Below are 14011 nucleotides of genomic sequence, written 5' to 3' on the forward strand. Positions count from 1 at the left end.
CAACAGATTAAGGAGCTCTTCTTTTCCGTTAGAGAAAGGAAACTAGGAGGCTGCATTGATATTCATTTTGTGGCAATGCCGGCGTTGGACTGGGGTGAGCACAGTAAGTCTTACAACACCAGGTTGAAGTCCAACAGGTTTGTTTCAAACACTAGCTTTCGGAGCACTGCTCCTTCCTCAGGTGAATGGAGAGGTATGTTCAAGAAACATTTATTTATTTATTTATTTATTTTAAAATTTAGATTACCCAATTATTTTTTCCAATTAAGGGGCAATTTAGCGTGGCCAATCCACCTACTCTGCACATTTTTTTGGGTTGTGGGGGCGAAACCCACGCAGACACGGGGAGAATGTGCAAACTCCACACGGACAGTGACCCAGAGTCGGGATCGAACCTGGTACCTCAGCGCTGTGAGGCGGTTCTGCTAACCACTAGGCCACTGTGTCAAGAAACATTTATAATGACAAAGTCAGAGATGCCAGACAATGCTCGGAATGCGAGCATTTGCGGGTAATCAAATCATTACAGATCCAGAGATAGGGGTAACCCCAGGTTAAAGAGGTGTGAATTGTCTCAAGCCAGGACAGTTGGTAGGATTTTGCAAGTCCAGGCCAGATGGTGGGGGGTGAATGTAATGCGACATGAATCCAAGATCTCGGTTGAGGCCGCACTCATGCGTGCGGAACTTAGCTGTAAGTTTTTGCGTTGTCGCGTGTCCTGAAGACCGCCTTGGAGAACGCTTACCCAGAGATCAGAGGCTGAATGCCCTTGACTGCTGAAGTGTTCCCCGACTGGAAGGGAACATGCCTGCCTGGCGATTGTCACACGATGCCTGTTCATTCGTTGTCGCAGTGTCTGCATGGTCTCGCCAATGTGCCACGCTTCGGGACATCCTTTCCTGCAGCTTATGAGGTAGACTACATTGGTCGAGTCGCACGAGTGTGTGCCGCGTACCTGGTGGGTGGTGTTTCCACGTGTAATGGTGGTATCCATGTCGATGATCTGGCATGTCTTGCAGAGATTGCCCTGACAGGGTTGTGTGGTGTCGTGGTCGCTGTTCTGAAGGCTGGGTAATTTGGTGCAAACAATGGTTTGTTTGAGGTTGCGCGGTTGTTTGTAGGCAAGTAGTGGGGGTGTGGGGATGACTTTGGCAAGATGTTCATCTTCATTGATGATGTGTTGAAGGCTGCGAAGAAGATGTGGTAGTTTCTCCGCCCCAGGAAAGTACTGGACGACGAAGGGTACTCTGTCAGTTGTGTCCCGTGTTTGTCTTCTGAGGAGGTCGGTGCGGTTTTTTGCTGTGGCGCGTTGGAACTGTCGATCGATGAGTCGAGCGCCATATCCCGTTCGTACGAGGGCATCTTTCAGCATCTGTAGGTGTCTGTTACGCTCCTCCTCGTCTGAGCAGATCCTGTGTATACGGAGGTCTTGTCCATAGGGGATGGCTTCTTTAATGTGTTTCGGGTGAAAGCTGGAGAAGTGGAGCATAGTGAGGTTATCGTGAGGGGCGGAGAAACTACGACATCATCTTCGCAGCCTTCAACATATCATCAATGAAGATAGCTTTCTGTGGCCCCAACAAGAAAATTACTCCAATTCCTTCTGAGACAGTAAGCCCTGGAGATTTGTTATCAATGTGTTGGAAATAAGTATTTTCTGTGCTACTTCATTCTAAGTTGTTGCAATCAAAGCTTCTCCCATTTCCACAGCCTCCTCTTTCAAGACAAAGGCAGAGAAGGAGATTGAGAAATCCTTTCCTCCAATGCAAAAGTTATCTTTTTGCAATAACTATTTTAAATGGCACGAAAAGGCTCAGAGATGCTCTGGAACAACAAACTACAAAAATCTACATCCAGACAAAAATTATCTTCAAAATGGGGGAATATCACAGAGATTTTAGCCACACAAATCTGTGTAAAATTCTGGTCAACAAGTTTTAGCTATAACACTCCCATTTTAGTTTAAAAAAATGTAAATACTGTGGCTATCAGAGCAGAGTAGAGGTAGCAAATTCAATGGGGAATAATTCACCCGCTTACTTCCCCAAAGTCTGCCTGACACCTACAAGGCTCAAGTCAGAGATTGCATGGCGTATTTTGCACTTTGCTGGATCATACAAGAGGTTGCCACTATCCAGGGCAAAGCAGTATGCTCAATTAGCACCTAACAACCACTTTAAACATGCACTCCTTCCACCATCAGTGCACAGTTGCAGCAGTATGTACCATCTACAAGATAATATTGCAGCAACTCTCCAAGGCTTCTTTCACAGCGCCTCCCAAACCTACAAGCTCGGACATCTAGAAGGCATCATCACCTTCCCGTCCCCTCCATGACACATACCATCCTGACTTTGAAACATATTGCTGTTTCTTCATTGTTGTTGGGCGAAAATCCTGGAACTCCCTCACTAACAGCACTGTGGGTGCACAAGGACTACAGCGACTCACCACAACCTTCCCAAGGACAATTATGGGTGGGTAATAAATGCTGTGCTTATGTCCCATTAACAGAAAAAAAACTAATGCTTCAAAAACACCGAAATCAGACAGTTTTAGGAAGAAAAATTCAAATCCAAATGTCCACCTCCAATTACACCATCTTGCATTCCACCCTTGCTGCAAGGGCTGATGTTTAGAGGGCTGGTGTTCAAAGGGCTGATGTTTAAATAATATATCAAATAAAGCCACATATTTAGTTTTTTTTAAAACAACACAGTAGAAATCAATCCATGCGGAATCAGTAAAAATCTAAAATATCGCATTTAATAGTAATTAAATTTGATTTATGCATCACCTTGTATTTGTGGTCCTAACGTTATCCCCTATATGGCAGTATCATGTCTGTTGCATGTCAGGAACAAAAGAATGACTCGAGTAAGATTAGGGCCAATCAAGGATAGTAGTGGAAAGTTGTGTGTGGAATCAGAGGAGATAGGGGAAGCATTAAATGGATATTTTTCGTCAGTGTTTACACTGGAGAAAGACAATGTTGTCGAGGAGAACACTCAGGTTCAGTCGACCAGGCTAGATGGAATTGAGGTTCAAAAGGAGGAGGTGTTAGCAATTTTAGAAAATGTCAAAATAGATAAGTCCCCTGGGCCAGATGGGATTTATCCTAGGATTCTCTGGGAAGCCAGGGAGGAGATTGCTGAGCCTTTGTCCTTGATCTTTATGTCGTCTTTGTCGACAGGAATAGTGCCGGAAGACTGGAGGATAGCAAATGTTGTCCCCTTGTTCAAGAAGGGGAGTAGAGACAACCCTAGTAATTATAGACCTGTGAGCCTTACTTCGGTTGTGGGTAAAATGTTGGAAAAGGTTATAAGAGATAGGGTTTATAATCATCTTGAAAAGAACAAGTTGATTAGCGATACTCAACACGGTTTTGTGAAGGGTAGGTCATGTCTCACAAACCTTATTGAGTTTTTTGAGAAGGTGACCAAACAGGTGGATCAGGGTAAAGCTGTTGATGTGGTGTATATGGATTTCAGTAAGGCGTTTGATAAGGTTCCCCACGGTAGGCTATTGCAGAAAATAAGGAAGTATGGAATTGAAGGTGATTTAGCGGTTTGGATCAGTAATTGGCTAGCTGAAAGAAGACAGAGGGTGGTGGTTGATGGCAAATGTTCATCCTGGAGTTCAGTTACTAGTGGTGTACCGCAAGGATCTGTTTTGGGGCCACTGCTGTTTGTCATTTTTATAAATGACCTGGAAGAGGGTGTAGAAGGATGGGTTAGTAAATTTGCAGATGACACGAAGGTCGGTGGAGTTGTGGATAGTGCTGAAGGATGTTATAGGATACAGAGGGACATAGATAAGCTGCAGAGCTGGGCTGAGAGGTGGCAGATGGAGTTTAATGCGGAAAAGTGTGAGGTGGTTCACTTTGGAAGGAGTAACAGGAATGCAGAGTACTGGGCTAATGGCAAGATTCTTGGTAGTGTAGATGAACAGAGAGATCTCGGCATCCAGGTACATAAATCCCTGAAAGTTGCCACCCAGGTTAATAGGGCTGTTAAGAAGGCATATGGTGTGCTAGCCTTTATAAGCAGGGGGATTGAGTTTCGGAACCACAAGGTCATGCTGCAGCTGTACATAACTCTGGTGCGGCCACACCTGGAGTACTGCGTGCAGTTCTGGTCACCACATTATAGGAAGGATGTGGAAGCTTTGGAAAGGGTTCAGAGGAGATTTACTAGGATGTTGCCTGGTATGGAGGGAAGGTCTTACGAGGAAAGGCTCAGGGAATTGAGGTTGTTTTCGTTAGAGAGGAGAAGGCTGAGAGGTGACTTAATAGAGACATATAAGATAGTCAGAGGGTTAGATAGGGTGGACAGTGAGAGTCTTTTTCCTCGGATGGTGATGACCAACACGAGGGGACATAGCTTTAAATTGAGGGGTGAGAGATATAGGACAGATGTCAGAGGCAGTTTCTTTACTCAGAGTAGTAGGGGTGTGGAACGCCCTGCCTGCAATAGTAGTAGACTCGCCAACTTTAAGGGTATTTAAGTGGTCACTGGATAGACATATGGATGAAAATGGAATAGTGTAGGTCAGATAGGCTTCAGATGGTTTCACAGGTCGGCGCAACATCGAGGGCCGAAGGGCCCGTACTGCGCTGTAGTGTTCTATGTTCTATAAAGCAGTGCATCCTCAAACTCCCCAAAAAGCAATGAAATCTGCTGCCTCCTATATATTTTCAATGCCCTTTCTCTTTCATCTTACACTGCACAATAATCATCATTCAAACAATCTGTGCAGCCCAGCTGCAGTCTTCCACCCATGTTGCTCAATAGCCGCTAGATAAGGCTGACAAACTAATTTTCTTTGATTTTTACTACATATTTCAGTGGTGTGCATCACCTTTTCTTGATAGCCCCCATCAAAAATAAAGAATTCAAGATACAGAATGTTAATCTAAATCACACGACAGCACGGTAACATGGTGGTTAGCACAATAGCTTCACAGCTCCAGGGTCCCAGGTTCGATTCCCGGCTTGGTTCACTGTCTGTGCAGAGTCTGCACGTTCTCCCAGTGTGTGCGTGGGTTTCCTCCGGGTGCTCCGGTTTCCTCCCACAGTCCAAAGATGTGCAGGTTAGGTGGATTGGCCAGGCTAAATTGCCCTTAGTGTTGGGTGGGGTTACTGGGTTATGGGGATAGGGTGGATGTGTGGGGTTGGGTAGGGTGCTCTTTCAAAGAGCCGGTGCAGACTCAATGGGCTGAATGGCCTCCTTCTGCACTGTAAATTCTATGAAAATATGTAATTATTGTGTTGTCAAGGTTGACAGCTAGAAACCTATTAATCCCTGTTCCCATGTTTAAACACTTGCGGTTTTGACACATGATTGAATGAACAAAGAAAAGGAATATAAACTCAAATGGATAATGAAAAGTTGTGTGCTGGGACAGCGTGTATCCATAAATCTGGCTCACTCCGAGGCTCAGGGTTCTCATTCACCCTCACCCACTCACACTGCCATGCATCTCACAGCAGGTAAGGGTGAGTGAGTGAGCACCCTGACTGTGGGAGTAAGTTGAACTCACACAATCTCACCCTTTTATGGCCTCATACTCATCTTTATTTAATACTCATTATTTTTTCTGCTCAGTAAGTTGTTTATTTTCAGAACTCTTTCTTAAATTCATGTAAGGCCATGTCAAACTTTATTTTTCTGACATTTGCTCATTGGCCCATTGAGTGAGAAAATGTTTTAAATGTGCCCCCCCTCCCCCCGACACCACACATGGCGAAAATGCTGGATAGGCCTGCTAAGGAACGCAGCAGAACCAAGTCCATGCTACCAGAATTGGTTCAGCTGTACAAGGGGGTAGGAGGAAGATTGCAAAAGCATCCACCATAGAAGATTTTATAGTTAGGGAAAGAGAAATATGTTTCTCTGGTTGAAGATGTCACTCCAGGATGGTATGTTGCTTGATTGGTATCAGGTTCAAGGATGCATCGCACTCTGAGGGGTGAAGGTGAACACAAGAGGTTGTGGTCCATATTGGTATCTATGGCATGAGTTGAGGTACCAAATGAATACTTTACATCTGTCTTTATCAAGGGAGGTACTACTAAAGTCTAATGAAACAGGAAGTAGTTGAGATACTGAATAGGCTAAAAGTTGATAAAAAGGATTAAAGTACGTAAATTTTGATGAGCCTTTGCAAAACACAGGTTTGGCTCAACTGAATTTTGGCTACCACAATTTAAAGAAATAAGGTACAGGATTTCACGGTTCAGGGATGACAGTCTTCAGTTACATGGGCAAATTGGAGAAGTTGGGGTTGTTCTTAAAAGGAAATTTGATAGAGGAATTCAAAATCATGATGGGGTCCGCAGAGTACCTTGGGAGCAACTGTTCTCATTGGTGGAAGGGTTGAGAACTAGAGGGCATTGATTGGTGACTGACAGAAGAACCTGAAGCAAAACGAGGGCTTAGGATCTGGAAAGCATTGTCTGAGGATGGTGGAAGCAGATTCCATTGTGACTTTCAGAAAGACCATAAGATATAGGAGCAGAATTAGGCCACTCGGCCAATCGAATCTGCTCCGCCATTCAATCATGGCTGATACTCTTCTCATCCCCATTCTCCTGCCTTCTCCCCATAACCCCTGATCCCCTTATCAATCAAGAGCCTACCTATCTCTGTTTTAAAGACACTCAGTGAATTGGCCTCCACAGCTTTCTGTGGCAGAGTTCCACAGATTCACCACCCTCTGGCTGAAGAAATTCCTCCTCATCTCTGCTTCAAAGGATCATCCCTTTAGTCTGGGATGGTGTCCTCTGGTTCTAGTTTTACATACAAGTGGAAACATCCTCTCCACGCCCACTCTTGCCAGGCCATGCAGTATCCTGTAAGTTTCAATAAGATCCCTCCTCATCCTTCCAAACTCCAACGAGTACAGACTCAGAGTCCTCAATCGTTCCTCATACGACAAACTTCATTTCAGGGACCATTCTTGTGAACCTCCTCTGGACCCTTTCCAAGGCCAGCACATCCTTCCTTAGATACGGGGCCCAAAACTGCTCACTATACTCCAAATGGGGTCTGACCAGAGCCTTTTATTGCCTCAGAAGTAAATCTCTGCTCTTGTATTCTAGCCCTCTCAAGATGAATTGGAAAACACCTCAAGAGAAAAAAATCAGAGACCTAGAAGATGGATGGAAGTCTGTTTCTGAGCTGTAACCATTCCATGATGCTGTGAGATGAAATTATGAGATTACTCAGTGGCAAATTTGGAAATTAACAGAATTATAGTTCATACCTTCTCTAGCTTGACTGATGGAGGTCTGCTAATACGATGTCCTACAGGACTGAATCCACCTAACAAAGGAAAGATTGAAAACAGTCATGCATTTTGGTGAGAAGAATAAACTTCTGTGTTTCATCATTCTTTTCCCTGTTAATTAAACAGACTTTCAATATAGTCAAAAATCAATCAATCCTTTAGTAGAAGAACACTTGGATCATACTCTTGAATCCAGAGATGTTGCACTTTGGGTCAGAGCAGCAAGAAATTAAATGCACCAGATGCTTTTCCATAACCTAGTTCAGTGTTGCAGCAATACCTGAAGTGGTTTTTGAAATAACTATGCTAATCAGAATTTTAGCACATAAAGCATTTTTCTCACCACACATTTGAGAACACTAAAAGTGTTTTTACCAGAACTTGAAGAAAATGTAAAATGCACAAATTAGAGGCAAACTTCTCGTCAATGGAAGAGTTAATCAGATAATCTGAATTTTTGATCAGCCTGATTGTTAACTCTCAAAACTCTTGCTTATTTTATGATGGGATGTTGGGCAAAATCCAATCAGATTAGATAAAATCTATAATGATGAAAGAGCTTATTTTTTCAAACAAAATTATAAACAGAAAGCCTCAGTGCAACCAGTTCATAGCCTAGTTGATGCACAATAACTGATTAACATTGGCAGCATTTATCGTCAGTGCTCCTGACATAATGGAATGGAAGAACACAGAATTGCACCTGCAATTTCCACTTATCCAGTTCCTGCCTATAGGCACCTCAGCTGTTTTGAAGAAGGGCAGGGGGTACAGGTGGAGGTCAGGTAAGAGGTAAAGAACTGCAGAGACAGAATGGTCAGAAGTTTTGGGGGGGTGGGGGGGAGAAGATGATGTTGGGGGATCAATTGGAGTCAACTCTGTCATTTTTACCACTCTTTGTAGTAAGCTTAAAAACAGACTGGCAGAGTTGCCAGAACAATTTTCCTGGTTGCCCATCTACTGCATATCGTATAGAAAACAAATAACATAAAATAACATAAAAGAGCAAAGAAAAAGAATGCCATTCCCAAGGGGGGAATTCATAGATACATACAAATTAAAAGATTAGGCCATTTGGCCTGCTCCGTTATTTGATAAGACCTTGGATGATCAGATTGTGGCCTTTCCTGTCTGTACCCTATAAAACGTACCCTTTGACCTCTTTGTCAATCAAGAATCTAACTCAGCCTTAAAAATATTAAATGCAGCTGCCAGCACTGAAGGAGACTCTATCACCACTTGGAGAGACAAGGCTTGATCAGGGTTAGTGAGCATGACTTTGTCGCAGAAGGTCATGCCCAACAAGTGTGTTGATGAGGATAGTGCAGTTGATGTATTTTATATGGATTTCGGCAAAGCCTTTGACAAGGTACCACATAGGAGACTTATAAAGAAGCCAAATGCACATGGGATTCAGGATAATTTGATAAGATAGATTCAAAATTGGCTTAGGTGTAGGAGACAGATGGCTGCTTTAATGACTGGATGACAGTGACCAGTGACGTACCACAGAGATCTGTGCTAGTTCCCCTATTATTTGCCATTTATATCAAACACATAGATGACTATGTGGGGGGTAGGATCAGTAAGTTTGCGGATGACATAAAGATTGGCCTGGTGGTTAGTAGTGCGGTTGAGTAGCTTGGGTTGCAGGAAGATGTAGATGGGATGGTCAAATGGCTAGATCAGTGGCAGATGGGATTTGACACTGAAAATGAGAGGTGATACACTTTGGAAGGAGTATTTTGACAAGGAAGTATTCAATGAACTGTATAATACCAGGAAGTTTTGAGGAATAAAGAGACCTTGGCGTGTGCATCCACAGATCTTTGAAGGCAGAAGGGCAGGTTAGTAAGGTGGTGAAAAAGACATATAGGACACTGCCTTTATCAATCAAAGCATAGGTTACAAAAGCAGGGAGGTCATGATGGAGTTGTATAGAACTTGTGAGGTCACAGCAAGAGTATTGTGTGGAATTCTGGTCGTCACATTATAGGAAGGATGTGATTGCACTGGAGGGGTGCAGAGGAGATTCACCAGGATGTTGCCTGGGATGAACATTTAAAGAGAGGTTGGATAGGCTTTTGTTGTTTTTGTTGGAGTAGCGAAAACTAAGGGGCCACGTGATCGAGGTGTACAAGATTATGAGGGGCATGGACAGGGTGGATATGGAGCAGTTGTTTCCCCTAGATGAAAGGTTAGTCATGAGGCGACACAATTTTAAGGTGAGGGGCCGGGGGTTTAAGGCGGAGTGGAGGAAAAATGTTGTTACCCAGAGGGTGGTGACGATCTGGAATGCACTATGTGGAAGAGGTTGTCTCACATCTTTTAAAAAGTACCTGGAGGAGCATTTTGCATGTCATGACATTCAAGGCTATGGACAAGGGCCGGTGAATGGAATTAAAATAAAAAAAAATAAAATAAAATTGCTTATTGTCACAAGTAGGCTTCAAATGAAATTTACTGTGAAAAGCCCCAAGTCGCCACATTCCGGCGCCTGTTCGGGGAGGCTGGTACGGGAATTGAACCGTGCTGCTGGTCTACCTTGGTCTGCTTTCAAAGCCAGCTAGGTAGGTCAGATGGTTTTCAAGTGTCAGTGCAGACTCGATGGGTCATAGGATCTCTTCTGCATTGTGTGATTCTGCACTGTTCTCTGGGAGAAGGGAATTCCACAGACTCCAATCAAAACACAGCTTTAAATGATGCTTTAATAATACAGGGAAAAAATAGCCATCCAAATATAAATAGTGACAATACAAACAATACTGAACATTAGATTTGCTTTGAAGTACAAATAGTCATTACTTGAACCACTGCCAGAAATATATTTAAAATACAAGCTATAAATGTTTTGGTTGTACCGAGGAAACACCATGCTGGATAATGCTTACTTTAGCTGATACCATTCTCAATAGCTAGCTTGAAAATCTTTTTAAAAAACTGCCTTGGGGAAAGCTGTCATGAGTCCTTACTGGGATTGAAAATTTTCAGCTGCATATCCGATACATAGGTCGATGGATGAATCAGCATTGAGGACTATAAAATGGGCTGATTTGCACAGAATGCATTCCCAGATGGCTGGAGATCACTCACCGAATCTCATCCAGCAGGTTTTTCTTCAAACAGAGAAACGCAACATGGCACATTTTCTCAAAGTGTTTTGTTTTTGCACACAGAACAATGCATGTTTTAACTTGTCGTCCTATGCAGAATACATTATAGGTTGAACATTTGTTAATTTCCCCCCTTCTCCTTATCGCTTCAACTTTTCCCAACGAGAGGATAGAATTGCCTGTAAAGCAACTGATTAGCTGATCAAAACCAACTCAATGTCATTAAATACAATGGGTGCGATTTTCCCATAAGGGAACCAAGTCCCATAGCGAATGCGTTTAGCCGAGGCCCCACATAGCCCGTTTTGTACAATGGGGAGCTCCGCTTGCTTGAAGTAGCGAGAGATCGGAATGCCATTTTTAAATGGCGTCCCGATCGCCAAGGCTGCTAAAATGATCCCTGAACTTCCTACCAGCCCAAACACACTATGGGAGGGTTCCAGGCCTCCTCCACAACGTTCCCCCCACAACATCCACGCAATTAATGCCAGTTTGGCAGTGCCAAGGCACCCTGGCATTGCTCCTGCTAGCTGCAGTGCTACCAGGGCACATTGGCTGTGCCAGACTGGCACTAAGATGCCCATGTGACACTACCAGGGTGCCCAGGTGGCACTAGCATTGCCAGGGCACCACCCGGGGGTCACAAATCCCCTGGGAGACTCCCACAAGTGCTGTTCTGTCTGGTCCCCATTTGTGGGGGACCAGTGCTGTACGGCGCCTGCCCAAGATCTCTGACGCAAAGGCGATGAACCCCAAAGCCTCAGCTACCTTGGGAATCTGCACATTAGTCAGACTAGCTGTCGCGCTTTAATATGCAGATTTGCCAAAAAGTTAATTTACATTGCAACATCTTGTGAGATCGCATTGGATGTCACGAGGCGGTGTGAGCCGGGTAGATCCTGGGAGTGGGGTCTCCCAGCTTTTATCAGCCATGATATGCCGTGGAGAGCAGCTTTTCTGGTGTCTCGTAGCCATTGGATCGCACCCAATTTAAATCTTCTGATGTAAATTGGGTAATTACTATCCTCGTTTAAAAATAACCAACAAAGGAACAACAAAACTACTACTATTTTTCCTGCCATGTGGTGCTGATTCACCATGTGCAGAGCCAAATGCCAAAACTGGAGGTTGGTGAAGAGTGGAAGATAAAAATCCTAACGGCAAAAAGAAATATTTTATATGCACACTAAACAAGAGTTGGCTTAGATAGTGGCCCACAAAGTAATGGCACAATATATGGTTGAGATGAAGTTTTGAAACCTTTTGTGGTTCATGATGTAATCAAGCTTCTTGAACTGCCCTACAACTCTAACATATTTCAAGTCAACTATTCAACTTGCTACAACCGAAATACACTTTAAAGTATTAAAGCAAGATAAATGTTAAAAAATACTGGAAAATGAAAATAAATTATTCTGAAAATAATTTATTTTGCCACTAATGTTATCTGACAAGCTTTCTATGGTAATATGGTGGAAAATTGGTCTAAATACCGTGGCTACAGGAGTCGATAAGAGACTGAGAATTCTGTGGCGAGTCACTCACCTCCTGACTCCCCAAAGTGCAAGTCAGGAATGTGATAGAATACTCTCCACTAGCCTGTGTGAGTTCAACACCAAAACTCAAGGAGCTCGACCACCATCCAGGACAAAGCAGCCAGCTTGATTGGCACCACATCTAGTACTTTAAGCATTCAGTTCCCTCCACCACCATTGTGAAATTGCATCTACAAGATGCACTGCAACAACCTGCCAAGGTTTCATTTAAAGCATCTTCCAAACTCATGATTTTTACTGCATAGAAGGGCAGTAGGCACATAGGAGCGGATTTTCTTAAAATTGGGAAGACTGCAGGTGTTTGAAAATGGCAAGCAGGACCCAGACACAGGTGCTGGCTCCCCATTTCTAACAGATCAGATTTTTTGCCGGCACGGGGAAGGGACAGGGTATAATTCACATAAGTGATAAACCCAAACTCAGCAGGACCACTTGGTAGTGATTTTAAACAGACCCCATTTTGGCTGTTACAAGGGCCTTAACCCACATTGTTGGACTGATCAAGTTTCTTGAAGGATGGATAAGGTCTGCTTAAGTGTCACAGACTGAAGTTTTTAAATGTCCTGCTCATTAAACTTAAAGAAATACAAGCCGAAGTTGTCACCGAGAATGAAAAAAAACCTCTACAGGACTACTTTGATTCAACGGCCATCTGGTATAGATTAGAAAGAGAATTGCCACCTGGTCCTGCAATTCCAATAGAATTCCTTGTTGACATTTCCCCAGAGGCTATTACGTAATTATGAATGTTTGGCCGTGTTTCAAAAGATGCAGTTCTCTCAGCATGGGGTTCTGAATCTGTTTTGATTGACAGTTTAAAGAGACTATTGAAGATTAGCGGGCTTGGATGTGTGTTCTGAATAGAACCATGCTCGAGATTTCAGGTTTAGAAGCTTTGAATGGCTTTATTGAAAGTGGAAACATTTCCCAACCAAGTGTGTAGGAGTAAGATCTGCATTAGATTCTTACAAGTTTATTTTGTTCACCTCCACATGGTTCCTGAAGTCTGCCTATGGTGGATACTGGCTAATGACTATGAAGGTGGAATAAAACTGGAGATGTTAAGATTCAAAACAGAGGTAAAAAAGCCAACATAAGTGTACTTTACCTGAATGCTCGTAGTATTCGGAATAAAGTAAATGAGTTGATGGCACAAATCATCGTAAATGACTATGATTTAGTGGCCATTTCTGAAACATGGTTAAAGGATGGTCACGACTGGGAGTTAAATATCCGAGGGTATCAAACGATTCGGAAGGACAGAGTGGATGGTAAGGGAGGTGGTGTTGCTCTGTTATTTAAGGATGACATCCAGGGCAATAGTAAGGGATGACATCGGTGCTATGGAGGATAAGGTTGAATCCATTTGGGTGGAAATCAGGAATAGTAAGGCGAAAAAGTCACTGATAGGAGTAGTCTATCGGCCACCAAATAGTAACGTTATGGTGGGGCAGGCAATAAACAAAGAAATAACTGATGCATGTAGAAATGGTACAGCAGTTATCATGGGGGATTTTAATCTACGTCGATTGGTTTAACCAGGTCGGTCAAGGCAACCTTGAGGAGGAGTTTATAGAATGTATCCACAATAGTTTCCTAGAACAGTATGTAATGGAACCTACGAGGGAACAAGCGGTCCTAGATCTTGTCCTGTGTAATGAGACAGGATTGATTCATGATCTCATAGTTAGGGATCCTCTCGGAAGGAGCGATCACAATATGGTGGAATTTAAAATACAGATGGAGGGTGAGAAAGTAAAATCAAATACTAGTGTTTTGTGTTTAAACAAAGGAGATTACAAGGGGATGAGAGAAGAACTAGCTAAGGTAGACTAGGAGCTAAGACTTTATGGTGGAACAGTTGAGGAACAGTGGAGAACCTTCCAAGCGATTTTTCACAGTGCTCAGCAAAGGTTTATACCAACAAAAAGGAAGGACGGTAGAAAGAGGGAAAATCGACCGTGGATATCTAAGGAAATAAGGGAGTGTATCAAATTGAAGGAAAAAGCATATAAAGTGGCAAAGATTGCTGGGAGATTAGAGGACTGGGA

The 14011-nt window shown here is 43.2% G+C and overlaps 1 protein-coding gene across 8 annotated transcripts in view; it reads right to left on the reverse strand.

Moving 5' to 3' along the window:
- Positions 1-14011, reverse strand: part of ahi1 (Abelson helper integration site 1) — a 375133-nt gene that overhangs the window by 65659 nt on the left and 295463 nt on the right. For all 8 annotated transcript variants that reach the window (XM_038799412.1, XM_038799411.1, XM_038799414.1 and 5 more), the window contains one exon: positions 7268-7326. In XM_038799412.1, the coding sequence (XP_038655340.1) occupies positions 7268-7326 (59 nt within the window). Of the gene's footprint in view, positions 1-7267; positions 7327-14011 lie in introns of those variants that run through there.

This window comes from Scyliorhinus canicula, chromosome 6 (genome assembly GCF_902713615.1).
Source record: "Scyliorhinus canicula chromosome 6, sScyCan1.1, whole genome shotgun sequence".
Classification (NCBI taxonomy): Eukaryota; Metazoa; Chordata; class Chondrichthyes; order Carcharhiniformes; family Scyliorhinidae; genus Scyliorhinus; species Scyliorhinus canicula.